The following is a 19,040-nucleotide window of genomic DNA, read 5'->3' as shown; positions in this document are numbered from 1 at the left end:
TGTCTGTATTAGCTGTTCAGTTTTTAAACAAATGTAGATCAGTCAAGTATAAACAACAGTAATAAGCAGTAGCAATTGCTAAAGTTGAAAATACATGGCATAAATAGCTAATAAGATGTTACACATTTTTGCTTGCCCATTAGATGCTAAACAAAATGTATATATGTTAGTTGACATCAAGTAGGCAGTGTTGCTGCTGTTTCTAACGCAAGTAAAACTAGCACTGAGATTTAGCTACGTGTTCAGCCTTAGTTGATTCTTACTCCCTTAGTCCAGTTGGTGCATCACCGGGTTGATTTTATATAATTCTTTATGAAACCCTGGCAGTGAAAAATAAGCTGTTCTTCAGCTTTTGTAGGATTATCCAAAAGAGGATAATGTATAATCTTTTGAGAATGCACTTGAAAATTCCAGTCATTGCTATTTTTCAAAATTGTGAAGAAGATGCTTTTATATTATTTCCCTTTTTATTTGCATTTTAAAACACTTGGGGCTTCATGCGTTTCTAAAGACTAATTTCAGGCCATGTTAGCTCTTTGGTTGAATGCACAGCACTTCTGGGTACTCTTCTTGCAGGTAGAAATAGAGCTAACGGATTAAGGAATTAGGGCTCTAAAAACCTGTTTTGTTTTTTCTCTCCTTTAGGCAAACACTATTTGCTAGTGCTGACACTGCTTATGTTTTGGCCTACTCTATTATAATGCTGACTACAGACTTGCACAGTCCACAGGTAGACTTTAAAAAAATCCAAACTTAGAGATGTTCAAATTTCCCTGGAACTGAGTTCAAAATCAGATATCCAACTTCCTTTCTTTTTTTACAGGTAAAAAATAAAATGACAAAGGAGCAATACATTAAAATGAACCGAGGAATCAATGACAGTAAAGACCTGCCAGTAGAGTATTTATCCACAATCTATGAAGAAATAGAAGGAAAGAAGATTGCAATGAAAGAGACGAAAGAATATGCAATTACAACCAAGAGTAGTAAACCAAGTAAGAAGGAACTAGAAACTGGAAAGGCCACAGTGCTCTTGAACTGGTGCAGTAACTTTCAGGGTGGCATGGTGGTGTTCAGATCCCTTTTTGAAAACATCTTTGTGTGATACGTAAATTACATTTAGAATGGCTAATACAGATACTGGGAATGAAAGTGGCTCAGTTATTACTTAATAGTGCTGCTTCTGTGATGGAAACAGCTGTGTAAGTGCATCTGGCACCATTGCACAGAAGCACTAGAAACTAGATTTGGGTTTTGTTTTATTTTTAAACAGAGGGGAAAATGGTGGAACAACTGAAGGTGGCACTTTGCAAGTAAACTTCTTGTTTTCATGTGCTAGACAACAGGTGGGGTTTTGGTTAGGGTTGGTTTTTCTGTCTCCCTGTCAGTAGCATGTCATAGTTCAGAGGCTGGCAAGTGCCACAGTCCTTGTGACAATGTTTGAAAAAGGGAGAGATCAGAGTTCATCATGATCTAGTAACCTCTTCTCATCTAGACCAAATGAGGATTTCTCTGTGTAGTGTACACTAGAAACCAGTATCCCCAGCTGTACTCTGCTTTTACTCAGAATAGCTGGCAGAGTGACTTAATGCTGTATTGCCTCTCCAATGATAAGTCTTAACACGTGGCATATAATAAAGGGCTGAATTAGTTGCTTTCTATAGAATGAAGTCTTAAGTTGGGATGTGGGTTTTGGTGCTGGAGTTCCTTACTTCTAATGTATGAGAGCCTCCTGAATTCTAACATTCGGGAAGATTTTTATATTCAGATTTTATTTGCAATACTTATAACATTTTGTGATGCTCAATACGAGGACATGAAGTACTCTTATATAAAAAAGGAACCAATGCAACTGTGTGGTGTTCCCCTTAGGTGTAGCTAATGAGAAGCAGCGGAGGTTGTTGTACAACTTGGAAATGGAGCAAATGGCTAAAACAGCTAAAGCCCTCATGGAGGCAGTAAGCCATGCAAAGGCTCCTTTTACTAGTGCCACTCATCTGGATCACGTCAGACCCATGTTCAAAGTGAGTGTGAGGTTCTCCTTGTATCATCATTGCTAAGAGTTTAAAGCATGGAAAAAAAATAAATTGGAAAACTACTCTGAAGAGTTAAGTACTGCAACGGGTGGACTTTTTGGATATATTTGGTTTCAGTTACCTCATTTTGGGCTAAAAACTTAATAGACTTCTGAACTTAGTTTCTTCCTTTCTTTAGCTTGTATGGACTCCATTGTTGGCAGCTTACAGTGTTGGCTTGCAGAACTGTGATGACACAGAAGTTGCATCCCTTTGTTTGGAAGGAATACGCTGTGCAATCAGAATAGCCTGTATCTTTGGAATGCAGGTTCGTGTAAGATTTGGCATGGGGCTTGCTAAGGGCAGTGTAGCCTCTGGGAGGCAGATGAAGAATTACAAGCTTATGCATAGAAAACGAGGTGTCTCATCTACTTGCTTGAAATGGTAAAATAAAATATTACCATCTTGTTTTAGTTTAAGATCTTGATATACCATCAAGCTTTTCTTCATCTCTGCTTTCCTTTCATTGCTGAGTCTTCTATTAAGAGCGTTTGCTAACTGGCATCCTACTCTCCTTCAGTTGGAAAGTGCTCTAATAGTGCCACATACCTAGAAAACTGTGTAGGCATGCTGGACAAGTAGCTTTCTCTAGCTCTATGAGGACTGGATTATGATGCTTGTTTCTCTGTTTTGTAGCTTGAACGAGATGCTTATGTACAGGCCCTAGCTCGCTTTTCCTTGTTGACTGCTAGTTCCAGTATTACAGAAATGAAACAGAAGAACATAGATACCATTAAGACACTAATTACAGTTGCTCACACAGATGGCAACTATCTTGGAAACTCTTGGCATGAGGTAAATCTTCATTAGTTTAAATAGTGCAACTGTGTTGTCCTTTGAAAACTTGCAGGATTTCATTCTTCTACTACTACTGCTGTTTTATGTTCTGTGGCACCACTCTTTGGCTACATGGCAATATGAGCCAAAAGGTACTCTGACAGATTACTTGAACCTGGCTTACAGCATACAATCACAAATGCTTGAGTGAGTCCAAGGGATGATGTGGGGGAGTAAGAAGGAAGTCAATTTTGTGCTGAGGGCACAATTTTGGCATTTCCACTGTCTACGTTGGAACATCGTTACTCAAAGTGGTAGCTGCAGTAATTCAGTCTTTTCACCTCCCTGGGACAATGAATTCTCTCGAAGATCAACTCCAAATTGTTTATAGTTTTGGAAGTTGATGCTGTGAGAAGTAATAAAAAGGTTTCCTCTGTCAGAGATTCAAGTTAGACTTTTTGGGTGCTGTTTATTTTTTCTTGTGTTGGAATGATTCATGGCATCTGGTGATCTTGAATGAATCACCAGACTTTATTTCCAGTTGTATTAGTAATGTTACAGCTACATCAAAACTGTTACCATTGTCAAAGTTGGTTTAAATGTTAGAGAACCTGGGAAAGTTATAAATATTAAGTATAAATACATGTTACTAATAAAAATATGATGGTTTCCAGAAACACAATGTTTAAATATTTTTGGTTTTAGATCTTGAAATGTATTAGCCAGCTGGAACTAGCACAACTGATAGGAACTGGCGTGAAAACTCGTTATTTGTCTGGCTCTGGGCGTGAAAGGGAAGGAAGCATCAAAGGCTATACATCTGGAGGGGAAGAGTTCATGGGCCTGGGATTAGGTGAGATTAATAATCTTGGACTTCACAAAGATGCACGTATAAATCAAGTATGATGGCTAAGAAAGATCAGTGTAATGGGATATTAATATATATTTACTTGCTTTCATCTGAAAACACTTTGGAGTTGATGCTAGACATGATGGTGATGCTGAATATAACCGTGCCCAGCATGAACTACTTGTATATGACAGAGTTCATATTTTAAAACAATATTTTATAATTTCCAATCTTATTAACACATTATATCATCTTAATAAACATGATGGTCAAAACACAATGCCCTAAGGGGAAAAAACCCCCATACTTACTGGATGTTTAATTTTGTAATAATCTAGTAGAGATCTAGCAAAGGCACCATCTGCTCCGTATAAATTACAAGCTAATTTGAAACAGTAGTCACTTGTCTTTGCTTCTGTAAAGTTGGGGTTAATATAAAGTAATGATTTCACGATGTTAAATACTGGGTTTTAATGGCTTTTGTTGCAGGTAACCTTGTTGGAAGCGGAGCTGATAAACGGCATATGGCAAGCATTCAAGAGTCTGTGGGAGAGACCAGTTCACAGAGCGTAGTGGTAGCAGTAGACAGGTACTGGGAAGATCATCTCTTTCTGGGGAGAATGTGACATGAAGTTACTGACCATCCTCACTTCATTTGCAGACTCTGAGAGAGGCTTTTGTTCTCAAAGCCTGTTTCTCTTGAGACAGATGCTGATACTTAGATGTTTTCTCTGGAACCAATAAGTAGACTTCTTTAGGCATGTAATATTCACAAACAACAGACTGTCATTAAATAGTAGTACAACTAATGTAGTGTATTATGAGAAGGGACACTGTTTGTATGCATGTGTTTTTGGAGTAAGCTAGTGAAGACCAGAATTAGGTTGGTGTTACAGTATTTAGCTATTTTTGGTTTACAAATCTGTTTTTTATCCTATTAAATTGTGCAGTTTTGGTCTTGTGAACATCAGTATTTCTGCATTTCTTTAGTTGCTCTTCTTCAGCTCTTTATTTATTAGTCACTGCATTCTTGTCTAAATGGTTATCTTTCTTAACTGTACTCCTAAAAATGTTGTCTAAAGAGATGCTTCTATCATAAACCACGTGTTGGAAGGGGACTTTTTTTTATAATTATTGAAACTATTGGGCAAGTCTGTAGAATCATACATTCAGACTTGCAGTATTCATTGTAACATAAATGTGTCTGTTACCATATCAAAGTCTAAAAGATTTGGGAACATTCTTCACTTTCCAGTGGTCTATATGAACCACTATCAGTGGTCTGAACTCCCCTCAAGACTGTTGAGGAGGGAGAAAGGACAAGGGTGCGTCCACAGTCTGCTGTTTGTTTTGACAGCCGCAACTTTGGTATTTTTGAACCATATAAAGGTCAAGCAGATGGCTGCATCCAGTGACGTCTTGCAGCAAAGCTTTCTTAGTGTCTTTATTCTCCCTATGAAATTTAACATGCTGGCACCAAAATGAGTGTTCCAGCACTACTTGCTCTGGATAAAATTGTGAGCCTGCGCCCATTGCCTGCAGTGGGGCAGCAGCATAGGAGACTGTGACTTGCAGCAGGGAAGAGAATGCTTAGACTAGGAGATAGGACATAGGACATGAACTGCTGCCAAGGAGTAAGAATAAAACAGTTGCCTTTTATGGCACGGAGGATTGTAAAGTGCCTCCAGGAGATATGCTGATATTTGCCTGCAGCGGTAAAATGTGATTGACTCTTGTGGATGTGCAGCTAAAACTGCAACTTACTTATTTGTTCCATAGGATATTTACAGGATCAACACGGCTGGATGGAAATGCAATCGGTATGTATGCTGGCCGTTTTGTGGGTTACAGGAACTCTTGCAATGTAACATCCTGAACTTACAGTAGGGTCTTCTGATGTTCAGTTGACTTTGTCCGATGGCTGTGTGCTGTTTCCATGGATGAGCTGGCTTCCCCACACCACCCGCGGATGTTCAGTCTGCAGAAGATAGTGGAGATATCCTATTACAACATGAACCGCATTAGGCTGCAGTGGTCAAGGATTTGGCATGTGATTGGAGATCACTTCAATAAGGTATTTTTTTAAATCAAATTACAGAACATACATGAATGGCAGGACTTAGCTTTTACGTTTTATGTCCTAAGTGGCGTAGGATGTGGTGTTAAAAAATCCATTAAAGGCATCTAAAGGAAGCACCGATTTGAAAATCTAAAGTGTACAGATAGAAATGTTTATGGGAACGATCTTTATCACTTCATCACTTCAAAAATACATGATTTTTGTATTTGTAAGTTTTCTTTATGTCATCGTCTTATCCTTCTGATCAAATGCCAAGTTAGTTTTCCTGCAAAATATATACAGATGGTCCTGGCATTATAGTTATTTTCTGTTGGAAACTGGACCGTGTTTGCGTGTGGCTTTTTTAACCTAAGGTTATTCTTTTAGTATCTAGCTGGCTACTATAGTTCTGCACTTGTTGCATACAAAATCCATGGGTCTGTTTAGTGGGGTCAAGTGACTGAGAAAGCCCTCTATGAAAGTAACCCCCTATTTTCTAAATTTTTCTAAATTTTAATCTATTTTCAGATTTTTCTAAATCTGAAAACTAGAATGTGCTAATGATTTTTAGTAGACTGATGAATGATGAATTTGTTACTCATGTAAGTAATACGTTAGCTGGTGTTTGAAGGTATGTTTTCGTTCTAGGTTGGATGTAACCCTAATGAAGATGTCGCCATCTTTGCAGTAGACTCATTAAGGCAGCTATCAATGAAATTTCTTGAGAAGGGAGAGTTAGCCAACTTCCGCTTCCAGAAAGACTTCCTAAGGCCTTTTGAGCATATTATGAAGAAAAACAGGTGTGATGCACTGCCCTCTGTGTGTTAGCTTGCTTTAGTCCTACTTAAAGATGCTACTTGGTGTGGGTTAGATGGTCGTGGAAGTGGCACAGTTACTTTGTGCTGTGTAAAGTTGTGCCACTTCTGAAAGTCTTGCTTCCCTTTTTCTTTTTAAGATCTCCAACTATTCGGGACATGGTAATACGCTGTATTGCTCAGATGGTGAACTCTCAAGCTGGTAATATTCGTTCAGGCTGGAAAAATATCTTTGCAGTCTTCCATCAAGCAGCATCAGACAATGATGGGAATATTGTGGAGCTGGCCTTTCAAACTACAGCGCACATAGTTAGTAAGTAATGCTTGGCAGATGTGAGTACCCAAATTAGCTTAGCTGCTATGACTCTGGTTTAAAAGGCCTATCTGAATTAAGACTGATATTTCCAGGTAAATAAACACAAAATCTTGCAGCCAGACTGTTTAAACTCTGCAGCTAAGTCTTACCCGTTAAGTCTCCTGATTGCTATGGACAGGAAGACTTAGATACATATATCCTGCTATAGAACTTTGGAAGTTTGGAATAGATTCAGTAAGTTCATATGCTGCTCCATCTGTCACAATAAGTTGTTTTGGATTAAGGAATGCATTTAATGATCTTCCACACTGATTTTGTTTTCCTTTCTTGCTATAGAATATGAGTAATTACAGGCTTAGATAATTTAAGGAATATTTAGGCAACTTCATTCACAGCAGGAAGCTAACATCAAGCTTTACTCCTATTATTTCCTCAAAATATTTTAGGAGCTTTGGGTTGCATATGGGGTGGGAGGAAACTGAACCATAGAAGAAGCCATGAAATAATCCTAGATTATAAAATTTGTAATTATCCAACCTGGGAGAATGTTATGCTGACCAGTTTGGGCAGTGGGGTGGGACGGGAAAAGATGTAAGGGAAGGTAGACCCGTATTTAATCTAGAAGATCTGGGCCTTTCATGTTTGTCCATTCGGTAGTGATACCCCATGGCTGACATACCTAGCTCAATGCCAGTTTATCTACGGATGTCAATACCAATAAATTTTTAAAAGTGTGTGTGTTTGTTCTTCACAGCAAATATTTTCCAACAGCACTTTCCAGCAGCAATTGACTCATTTCAGGATGCAGTAAAATGTCTTTCTGAGTTTGCCTGTAACGTTGCGTTTCCGGACACCAGCATGGAAGCCATCAGACTTATTCGCTATTGTGCAAAATATGTTTCAGAAAGACCCCAGGTATTTTCTTTTAATTTTACCCTTGTGTATTCTCATGTTATCTTCTACTGTTAAACTAAGGCTAATCTTCTAACTAAGAAAGAGTTTTTGGACTCAAACTTCAGTCTTCCAGCAGCAAGTATATGTATTAAAAGCTTATTCGGAATTAGGAGTCAGTCTGGTATTATGTAATCAGGAAACTAGGACTAACTGAAAAATTGAGTCTTATCAGTCCAAATTTGAAATAACTGAATGAAATAGTTGTGGTTTTGTTTTGGGCTTTTTTTAATGGTTTTAGGATGACCTGGAAAACAATACTTGTTTTATCATCCTAATTATGTTTAGTTAAGTTGGTTACCAACACGCATATTTCTCTACATCAGTCTATTGTGTGAATATTTAATAGAATAATCACCTTGCTGGAAAGAGCTTGGCATTAGATTGGAGTTGCATGTTGCCATTGCAAGACATGCATGCTGTATTCCATATGCCAGAAAAGTGTTGAACTGGTTTATGCCAAGCTTAAATTTCCTTATTACCTATATTTATAGAATTGTTGCCTGTCACTGTTAAACTTGCTTCCTAAATTCCAAACCTCTGCAACTTGTAAAGCCTTTAGCAGGACTTAAAATGGATTTAAATACTTATTTTCCATGTATTTTTCCCCCCCCAGTATTTTCACAAATAGTTGTGTCTCAGATTTATACTTACGTTTTACCGGATTAAGAGTGTTATGGAGGAAACTAAGCTAACTTTTCAAGTCTCTCTGTGCCACTAGCAGTATCTAAATCTGTCAGAATTAAAGATTTTTGAGGATATTTTTTTTTTATCTCTTATTTTCCTGCTCATCTTCAAGGTGTTAAGAGAATACACAAGTGATGACATGAGTGTTGCTCCTGGGGACAGAGCATGGGTCAGAGGATGGTTTCCCATTTTATTTGAACTTTCTTGTATCATCAATCGATGCAAATTAGATGTTCGAACAAGGTAATAAAGCTTTATTATTATTACTATTATTATTATTCAGCTAATGAAGAGACCACAGGTGCACAATTTAACATCTCCTCCTTTGCTTGTGTGGGTTTGTTTATAGAGGCTTAACAGTGATGTTTGAAATAATGAAGAGTTATGGCCATACCTTTGAAAAGCACTGGTGGCAAGATCTGTTCAGAATTGTGTTTCGGATTTTTGATAATATGAAGCTCCCTGAACAACAAACAGAGGTAAAAACAAAAACCCAAAAAGCAAGCAAATGTTAGAGTTGGTTTTTTAAGAACTCAAACAATCAAAGCAGCAGTTTGTATTTTTTATCTTGTCATTGTATTTCCAACTTATACTGTCCCAAAAATAATGATATTCTGTGATATGTATGAAATCGTCATAGTATCCAGTGACCTATCTGTCTGAATATTTGCAAGGAGAATATTCACACTTTATTGTGAAAATGTATAGTTTTCTGAACAGCATTCGTGTGGCCAACTAAATGCTTCTGACAAGACATCTGCAGTAGTTGAAGCTTTTTAGTTTTATCTAAATTCTGCTCCTCGGAGGCCACGTCCTTTGTTGAACAGGCATGCATAAGCTAAGTGCTATCATCACAGAAGATTCCACATAAAAACAGAGACTTCTCTTGTTTTTACCTCGTAGAAATCTGAATGGATGACCACGACATGCAACCATGCACTTTATGCAATCTGTGATGTATTTACACAGTTTTATGAAGCTTTAAATGAGATCCTTCTCCCTGATATACTTGCACAGTTACACTGGTGTGTAAAACAAGGTAGCTTATTTACTTTTATCTTTTGATTAATGTATTTTTTTGAAATGACCATTAATTAAGAAGGGGAAAGTTAACTGAATTTTGGAAGAGTAAAAACTACTATTAGGACAATATGTTATGTAAAGATGAATGCATTATCCTAAATATTCGAGCATCTTTCTATTTAATCATTTTGGCAGCTCTTCTGTTAATGGTGCTTCTGTTTATTGCGCTATTGTACAAAGCAAAAGCTTCTGAAGAGTTGCATTAATCTTCTCCCAACAACCTTTATCTATTTGGCTGCATGGATAAAATACCTCATTTACTTACACACACATCTATTCACGTATGCATTCTGATTTTTTTTTTCCTCTTTTTTTGGTTTCCCTCTTCCCCTTTCCCTTCGCTAAACCGTCTAGTACTTTTAAATATGACTTCCTAAAGAATGTGCTTTCTTTTGGGCTCCGACTCTTCTGCCTGAAATCCTGCATATTGCCAACAGGGAACGTGGGGGCACTACCTTCAGGAAATCATGAGTTTCTAATTGGTGTTTTTCCTTCATTTGTCTAACTGTATGCTTGCTTTCTGCTTCTCTTCTGTCCTTTGTCTTCCCTGTTTGGATTTCAATCTCATGAAGTCTAGTTTTAAACACAGTTTTTTATTCAGTAGGTTCCAACCTTGATACTATTGTAATACGCTTTATTTGGCTTTGATACCATTAATTTCACACTATTGGTAAAAATATGTAATGGGGCAGTAATAGAGAATGTTTAATTTTTCATTGATACTGTAGAAGGTGATAAATCTGGAACATTTCTTTCTTAGATAATGAGCAGTTGGCTCGATCAGGTACAAACTGCCTAGAAAACCTGGTAATACTAAATGGACAGAAATTCAGCCCTGAAGTCTGGGGACAGACATGCAATTGTATGCTAGAGATCTTCAAAACTACTATTCCTCATGTGTAAGTTCATAAACTTAATTCTCATACAAATACTTGATCCCAGAGCAACAATATTTATCTATTTTTATTTTGTTTTACTTTCTGAAGCTTGCTGACATGGAGGCCTGCAGGAATGGAGGAAGATGTAGGTGAAAAACACTTGGTAAGAGTTAATTCAGTGCAACAAACTAACTTGAAGGGTTTTGTGTTAGGTTAGTTTTCAAAATATTTTACTGTAGAAAATACACTTGACAACAAACACTGGAGTTTACATCAGTTTGTATTTGACATGAAGAATGGATGCAGGAACCCTTTAAATTTAAGATGAGTGAAAGCATCTGAAAACCAATAGTTGTTTGGTAGTCAGTGTTTTGGATTGCTAGAATTGTTCTGCATTCTCTTCTAGGATGTAGACCTAGATCGCCAATCTTTAAGCAGCATGGATAAGAATGCTTCAGAAAGAGGACAAAGTCAATTTTCAAATCCCACAGATGAGAGCTGGAAAGGAGGTCCTTATACAAGTAAGGAAAACATTCAAGATTATTTAATAAACTTTCATAGCCACTCTTAGTCCATTTTTGTAGTTCTCTAGAGAAAGTTTTGGGGCACTTTAAGCTTGGGGTACAGCTGTATAACTTGTGTTTATGCCTTGCAGAGATTTTCTCTTTGTAAGATAATTCTGTATATCAAAATGCTAATGGTAACGTAGTGTTTTGCTAGCCTGTTTTAAGTGAATTGTCATAAGTTGCTTCTGAAAGTTGTGTTACTCCATTTCCTTAGACCAGAAACTATTTGCTGGCCTCCTTATAAAGTGTGTGGTACAGCTGGAATTGATACAGACCATTGATAATATAGTGTTCTATCCAGCAACAAGCAAGAAGGAAGATGCTGAGCACATGGCTGCAGCTCAGGTACTGTCAGACTTATTTACAACCTTCTTGTGGCAATAAAAGTACAAAGACTATGGCATGCTCTGAAGTGTGTTCACAAAATAGAGTATACAGTCTCTCCCTATTTCTGACTTTCAGCACTACCCAGAATGTGCGTGTCACTGCTCTTAAGCTGTGCATTCAGGGTACTGTTTTGGGGATGGTATAGCTAAATTGCTAATGAAATTAGCTAAAAATATTGACCATTACTAATGCAACGTGACATTAGCCAAAGATGGCTACATGCAACATTTAAACTTGCACTATTTTTGTGGTTCATCTTGATGTTTTTTCACAATTTAGCAGACCTACTCAGCTCCTACAGGAGAGGAAATGTTTGATACTGTATTGCTAGGACTTTTCCATGCCTTGATAAGGGAGATTCTTCCCTTGTTGTCCTTTAGGTTTTGGAGGGTTTTTTTGTCTTATCAATAACTAGGATAGATCATAACTTCTCTCTTTTAAAAGATCCTATTGAAAAGAGTGTAACTTATATTTGACAGGGCCAATCTGTTATATCATCTTGCATTGATGTTTTGCTTGTACGTAAAAATGGAGTTAATGGTATATGGTCTGTGAAGTATCAAAGTCTCTAAAGATTATATAAAAAGAATGTTATTAACACTCCTTTCCCTCCTTCCTTCCCTCCTCCTCACCCCCTTTAGCGAGATGCATTGGATGCAGATATCCACATTGACACAGAAGACCAAGGAATGTATAAATATATGTCCTCACATCACCTCTTTAAGTTACTAGATTGTCTGCAAGAGTCTCATTCATTTTCAAAAGCCTTTAATTCAAATTATGAGCAGCGAACTGTGTTATGGAGAGCAGGTGAGATTTTTATTTTGAGTTTGATGAAAATACAGAGCTTCACTTACAGCTTTAGCTACGGAGATACAAAAGTACACCATTGCAATAAACTCCGCTGTTAATCTGACAGTATTGCATGCTTTTATTACTTGTCTCTTTCCTAATGATGTGAATAATTCTGTTTGCTAAATTATCTGCTTTTTTGATTAAAGTAGAGATACACAGTTGGTACCACTGTAGTTAAATATCTTTATAAATAGATTAGATCTCAATTAAAATCAAGGAGGAGGAAATACTATCTGGATAAGAAATCATTATTGTACATTAGTGGAGGTATTGTTGATAAACTTCACCTCTTGGCAAGTAACCACAAATGTGAATGTTCCCTCTCTCCCTATTTGTAACTGATTTCTAGGGTTCAAGGGTAAATCAAAACCCAATCTCTTAAAACAAGAGACCAGCAGTTTGGCTTGTTGCTTGAGAATACTCTTTCGAATGTACGTGGATGAAAACCGCCGAGACTCCTGGGATGCGATACAGCAGCGGCTGCTGAGGTGAGAGCATCAGCTTGGTTCTGCTGCCATCTGGTTTCAGCCACTATGGTGCATCCCTGGATACAAATGTTCTGGTTTGAGTTGCTGAGCAGAGCATGCAAGGTACATGTGAGGTATATATGTACAAAAGTGGTGGTATATGAATGCTTTTCACATCTGAGTACATAATGCTATTCAGAGGCATACAGAGTGCAGTGTAAGCTGCTGTATACCTGGAATATAGGTAAATGTAGAAAATTAAATGAGTATAAAAAGGTATTGGGGTCCCCTTTATTTGAGGAGCTGCTGGTACGTAAAAGTCCAGAGCATTAATCTCTAATCAGATGTGAGGAACTCTTAAACTCCCTATTGGCACTAGTGCAATGGCTTTCAGTAGCGTTCTGATTTATCAGCATCTGTGGACATACTAATCTTTTCATATGTAAGAGGGGAGGTTCCATTCCTCCTTCAGTTAAAGTGGCACCCCAAAAAAGCCATACTAAGTACTACAGTATGTACCTTCTGTTGACAGTCTACATCAAGGACCAAAAATTTATTAATACCATAGTAATCCTTCTTTAATCCGTGATGCTGAGCTCTGCAGATCTTTAATAAAGCAGCCTAGTTGTGAAGGGAGAACTCTTTCCCATTGCTGTTGCCTAAGCTGTCCCAGTGTAAGGATCTCAAATAACGTTGGCAGGTTGAAGATGACACCACTTTAATTACAGAATGAGAAAATCAGACTCCTTTCCATCTCTGACTCCCCAGTTCTTTGTTGACAACATGAAAACTTTCAGTTCCAATATCTGTAACAACTACTGTGACAGAAAAGTCATTGAGACAAATTTTTTAATTAAAGTTATTGCAAGAAATCCAAGACTTCACATGGCAATGCATCTTGCTTGGAAACAAAATACACTATGAGAGGACAAAAAATACATATTATAAAATCTTTTTATGCGTTTCCTTTATGGTTTGTTTGAACTGTGTTCTCTCTTCAGTGTATGCAGCGAAGCCCTGGCATATTTTATTACCGTGAACTCGGAAAGCCACAGAGAAGCTTGGACCAATCTCCTGCTGTTGCTTTTAACAAAAACACTAAAAATCAGTGATGAAAAGGTAAGAGCAGCCTGGAAGTCGTGTCTGTTTGCATTCAGGTATTTTTTCATTTCTGCTTGTGTTGGATTCAGTCTTTTTTATCATCCATAATGCAAGGTGGCCAGTTTGCTAACTCACATAACATGTACTCCTTGAAATATAGCAGTCGTTACATCTCTGGTTTTTTTAAGTGTTCTACATTGTAAAAATCAAACTGCATCCATGAAATTCACAGCTGTATAGAAACATTAATGGAATTACTGTAGAACTTGCATATAAAAGCGCATTGAGTGTGCAATAAAGGATGGGCTTGTGCTGCATTACAGCTGCACAAGAAGGGTAGAGGTAAATTTCACTACTATAAAACTCAATTCTGGTTCCTTGACAGTGATGGCAAAAAATAACATTCAGGATCTCAGCCCTTTTGAGGAAAAGGAATGCAAATATTCACTACATTAGGATGTGCAGAGAAACTTCTGGAAGTTCCTTTTTTTTTTTTTTTTTTAACTTTCCAATACTATTGAACTTCCTCTGTTTTTTAAAGTGTATTTTTCCCTTTTTCCTGTATTGCAAAGGGTGTAATTTCACTGCACTCTTGTGAAGTTTAAAATGTTTTATTGCAGTTTACTAATATTTATGGCGGCTTGGCTTGTCCATGTTGCAGCAATTTGGTGATACCCCTGTGGCTACAGTGTGTTGTGAGAATAGTCTTAACTCTTTTTAGCTACAGTGGCAACTTGGCCATTCTTTAGCACAGTCCCAGTATCTTTTTATAATAAAAAGCTCTGTGGTGAAAGTGTTCCATTAACTTCCCCTGTAACTAATACTGAGCATTATTAGGAAAGGATAGAGGACAAAACATATTCGTCGTCGTATAAATTCATGACAGATTTGCATCTTGAATACTGTTTGCAGTTCTGATCCCCCATATCGAAAAGAGTGTAATAGAGCTGGAAAAGGGTTGAGAGAATTTAACAGGAAAAAGGGGCATAGGCTGGCTCCCATACATGGAACTGTATGTAGGTTAGACTTTTACTCAGTTATCTTTTTCCTGGAAAAGAAAGAAAAATGATGCCCATAAAATCACTATTAGCATGAAGAGAGGGAAAAGATTGGTAATTGTTATACTGGAAGAGAGATGGTGAATGAGAGTTCTGCAGATAGCAAGTCACTGAAGGGCAAACAAACCCAAAATACACATAGAACGGAGATCTATCTTCATGCATTGCTTCAGCTGTGGAAGGCTTTCTGATGTACTGTGGCTATTTTAAAGAGTCAGCTGGGACAAAATAACACCAGAAGTGGGTGTTTTTACAAGTAGTCCCTGCTACCACCTCCAGCCTGAGCAATCCCTGAGCCACAAAACAGTCTGACTCTGTTTAGGGAAGTCTTGCCAAGTGCATGCTCAGTGGGTGGTTTCCTGTAGGCATCTGCTAAGACTGCAGCAGAAAACAGACAGTGGGCTTGCTGGCCCTTTGGCCACCCAGGAGGGCCTTTGATTGGGTGAGAACTTGTGTTTTAACGAGTTGTTGCAGCCATGTACGTAGAAAAAATCTGTGCTTTCCTACAGTAATAGAGAATAACGTTCTTTTTTTGTATCTCTGATAGTTTAAGGCACATGCTTCAACATATTATCCATACTTGTGTGAAATCATGCAGTTTGACCTGATTCCTGAGCTTCGAGCTGTGCTGCGGAAGTTCTTCCTGCGTATAGGTGTTGTGTTCAAAATCTGCATAACAGAGGAGCAGATACGGACAACTGGGATGAACTTACCTTCATGGTAGCCCTAAGTGTAGGGTTGGTTACTTCGGCTTGTACATAAAGCTGTGTTCCAGAGATGGATTAAAGTGGATGGGGGAAAAATGGGACCCTGGTGCATCAACACAGCAGCAAGTTACTCTTACCACAGTTGCATTTGGGAAAGAGGAAAAATAAAATCCTGTTCTGTCCATCCTACAAAACGATCAGCAGTTTTATTTAATTTATTGCTTACAGAGTTAATACAGTAGATGTAAAGTCTCTTTGTTTCAATGCTAGGCATCCTTATGATCAAGTCTGTCTCTTCTAGTCTTTTATCAATTGTTCAGTCTTGCACCCCAGCTAAGTCTGATGAATCAGCTGGATTCCTCAACCGAAATTATGCCCCTTGGAAATAATGAATATAGTTGTGTAGCCTTGTGATGTTAGCACACGTGTTCATAATAAACTATACTGCAGTGGCTGACGACCACCTAAGATCACTCTGGGTTTTTCTTTGTGTGTACATGACTAGATAAGGCAGTGTGTTATGGTGTTTGAAGTGGACAGCCTGTAGGATACTTGGGGAAAGGGTTTTCCTCCTGTTTAGCTAAAGTCACTTCTTTGAATACCAGTGCTGCTGCTTCTTGTTTTATGGAAGGTTTTACATCAGGAGCACACAATAGCGAACAATTTAATACCCTGTTCAGCTTGTTAGTCTTGAGTTAAACAACTTTTAGACTTTCCCTCTACTTTCATATATTGCAAGATCATGGACAGGGCATATACAGTAATATTAAAAACAAGGTTCAAAACAAATAAAACCACCTTTTTTACACTTGAGTACAGTGTATTTAGTAGTAACTGTGTCTGTTTAGCAAGTCCTGTCCTTAATACGTATGAGGTTCTGCCTCTACTGCAGATTTGCAACTTCTGTCTTTTTCTGCAAATGAGTTTTGTTCTCAACTGTTAGTTCCTGTTGTGAGCTAAAAAGAGAAAATTGAATTCCCACAAAACTGCTAGAACAAAACTAAACCAGTTCATCCACGTACTGTAAGAGTTACAAATACAATGTCTATGTTTTGATGGTTTCTGTGAAGCAGCTTTGCTCACCCTAGAGACTTCTCTTTCTTTCTTTGAAATGCACTCGTATTCTATGACAACTGTTGCCGTGACACAATACCAGTTTGCACCTGAAGCACTGCAGGACTGAGGTCTGTCCTTTGAAGTAATTTTAATAACCAGTTTTAAGACTTCTCTGAACTCGAAGAGTGGTAGGATGGGAGGAGTCCTGGCTGAAGTAATGTACACAAAGGTGTTAAATATTAACTGCTGTGCTATCCGTAGTACAAACCTAAAATACAACAGTATTTAAAAACCAAACCAACCAACCTACTTGAATGGTATTAACTTATTATTTTGCCTTTTAAGTTGAGTTTCCTGGTAGGGTGGTCTTAGTTGAGGTTGTCTTGGGCTATTCCTCTCGGAGCTGTTGGAATTTTTTTCTTTCCTTCCTTTTACTCTGTTAGCTGTTTCCAAAGGGTTCATATGGTGCTCTCCAGTAAATTGGCTTGTTCTACATAAGCATTGTTTGAGAATGGATTTTGCAGTCAGTAGTAATGATAAGGCTTTCACATTTTTATTTTTTAACCAAAGAAAAATAAATGGTGGTTGTAGTTCTTTAACTTTTAAACATCCATTAGATTAAATCCATACACTAGTATTTAGTAAAAGGAATATATGGCTATATTTTACAATAGGAAAAGACTGAAAAAATAAGCAATGCTGATATTTAACTTTGCTGCTTTTGAAATGTCCTTTTGTGTTGCATTTAAGTATAGTTGTTCATTCCCTGGTAATGTCACTTCATCCATTACAGTAATAAAAGCAAAGTATTTATTTTAATGCTATTTAAACCTGTACGAATAGGCTATTCCTTTTCTTCTGGTCCTAGATAGTCCTGAAGGAAAGTATTTGAAACTTTGTCAGCATTTGAATGTGTCACTGCCTCATTGTATACCCCTATCTCCTATCCAGACACAAACTTCTGACGTTGCATGCTTTTTGTGCATCTTACAGTTTTGAAAGCCTTACAATTCATGCCTTGAAACAAGTCTCTCCAATTTTCAGAGCTTAGATTAGTTGCATTATGGGCTTTCTTTACTGTAATGTGCAACATATGTACTATCTCTGTGTATAGACTAAGGGTGTTTAATCAAAACTTGCCTTCAGCCTTAGTTCTAAGACTGTTCTTTTATTTAAGTAAAGCTTTTGTTGTATTTATACCATTTATAAACTGCTGAAATTAGGTGTGTGACATCAAAACATCCTAGACTGTAGTGCATGAAGGAGAAGGGGGACTGGAATGCAACTGGATTATAACAGCCTTAATCCTGTCAATTGTCTGGAATTTATTATACATGCTAAAGCAATAAGAATGGTATGTTAAGTGTGATAACCCAAGATGGTTGTATTCACATTGGTTGTTTGGTTTCCCTTATGCAGTCAGAAACATCATAACCCATAGACACCTTAATGAAGCTAGAACTGCTGAGCCAAAACTCTCGCTGCTGCTCCCAGTCTTGTCCTGACTCTGCTGACATCGACTCTATCTGCCTGTAGTGGTTTAATTGGCTTTACTAGGACTGTGAATGAGAGCAGGGCTCTGTGTCAGCACAGTCTGGTGGAGACCGAGGCATCAGTGCAATACATGGAGTAATAAAAAGTAACTGCTTAGACTTCTGAAGTAGTGTTATGCAACAAATGAAACTATAAACTGATTTACCTGCAGTGGTATAGATAGGAAGACTGCATGATATTTGTTACTGATCTTGTTTTGGAACCCTCTAGGACATAGGCAGGCAGGGGGAGGATGCTGAGGAAACCTCAGAAACTCTTGTTCATGTTGACTCTCGTGTCTTACAGTACAAGAAAACAGTTACAGTGGTTTATCCATGTCTCGTATCTCATTTTCCCACCTGTCACCAGAACCATCTAAACCAATGTTCACTAATACAGGCAAACACCCCCCAAACTTTAGCTCAGTCTTACTATGAAGAATGAGAAAGATTAAAAATATTAACTTTCACTCTGAAGTAGAACTAAGCTTTTTCTGTCAGAACTGCAGCTCCCTTTAGTATGTAAATTCCATTTGTTCAGCACCTTTATTTCTGTGTAAAATGTATGTCTTCACATATTTAAAATCTTGAAGTCTTTTGTTTTTTGATGATTTCCATATTAAGTGCATTTAATATGAGTAATTTAAGGAGCATTCCTTGCCAATGGATGTATACATTTTTGAGAGAATAACAAAAATTATATAATATGAAAAAAAACCAACCTATGTAAAGTTTTCTACATGAAAATACTGTGTATAATACTGTTATAATATTCCATGCTTTAATCAAGTGGTAAATCAATAAAGTTTTAAGAAGTGTT

The 19,040-nt window shown here is 37.5% G+C and overlaps 2 protein-coding genes across 4 annotated transcripts in view; both read left to right on the top strand.

The window, feature by feature from the left end:
- Positions 1-19,040, top strand: part of ARFGEF2 (ADP ribosylation factor guanine nucleotide exchange factor 2) — a 26,827-nt gene extending 7,787 nt beyond the window's left edge. For 2 of the 3 annotated variants that reach the window (XM_030503490.1, XM_030503493.1), the window contains 23 exons: positions 646-730; positions 824-995; positions 1,873-2,024; positions 2,215-2,343; positions 2,712-2,870; positions 3,558-3,705; positions 4,192-4,291; positions 5,482-5,522; positions 5,607-5,776; positions 6,410-6,561; positions 6,717-6,889; positions 7,647-7,807; positions 8,643-8,773; positions 8,880-9,009; positions 9,434-9,569; positions 10,374-10,512; positions 10,600-10,654; positions 10,898-11,012; positions 11,272-11,402; positions 12,086-12,254; positions 12,649-12,787; positions 13,768-13,885; positions 15,473-19,040. In XM_030503490.1, the coding sequence (XP_030359350.1) occupies positions 646-730; positions 824-995; positions 1,873-2,024; positions 2,215-2,343; positions 2,712-2,870; positions 3,558-3,705; positions 4,192-4,291; positions 5,482-5,522; positions 5,607-5,776; positions 6,410-6,561; positions 6,717-6,889; positions 7,647-7,807; positions 8,643-8,773; positions 8,880-9,009; positions 9,434-9,569; positions 10,374-10,512; positions 10,600-10,654; positions 10,898-11,012; positions 11,272-11,402; positions 12,086-12,254; positions 12,649-12,787; positions 13,768-13,885; positions 15,473-15,649 (3,082 nt within the window). In that variant the 3' untranslated portion in view covers positions 15,650-19,040. Of the gene's footprint in view, positions 1-645; positions 731-823; positions 996-1,872; positions 2,025-2,214; positions 2,344-2,711; positions 2,871-3,557; positions 3,706-4,191; positions 4,292-5,481; positions 5,523-5,606; positions 5,777-6,409; positions 6,562-6,716; positions 6,890-7,646; positions 7,808-8,642; positions 8,774-8,879; positions 9,010-9,433; positions 9,570-10,373; positions 10,513-10,599; positions 10,655-10,897; positions 11,013-11,271; positions 11,403-12,085; positions 12,255-12,648; positions 12,788-13,767; positions 13,886-15,472 lie in introns of those variants that run through there. The other variant, XM_030503492.1, reaches the window with a different exon arrangement.
- The window catches only part of CSE1L (chromosome segregation 1 like), a 36,154-nt gene continuing 30,914 nt past the window's right edge, over positions 13,801-19,040 (top strand). Inside the window, exon 1 of the mRNA XM_030503495.1 lies at positions 13,801-13,885. The gene's annotated coding sequence lies outside the window, so the exon portion shown is untranslated. The remainder of the gene's footprint in view (positions 13,886-19,040) is intronic.

The sequence above is a fragment of the Strigops habroptila genome, chromosome 13, assembly GCF_004027225.2.
Source record: "Strigops habroptila isolate Jane chromosome 13, bStrHab1.2.pri, whole genome shotgun sequence".
Classification (NCBI taxonomy): Eukaryota; Metazoa; Chordata; class Aves; order Psittaciformes; family Psittacidae; genus Strigops; species Strigops habroptila.
This window is presented reverse-complemented; position numbering and strand designations above follow the sequence as displayed.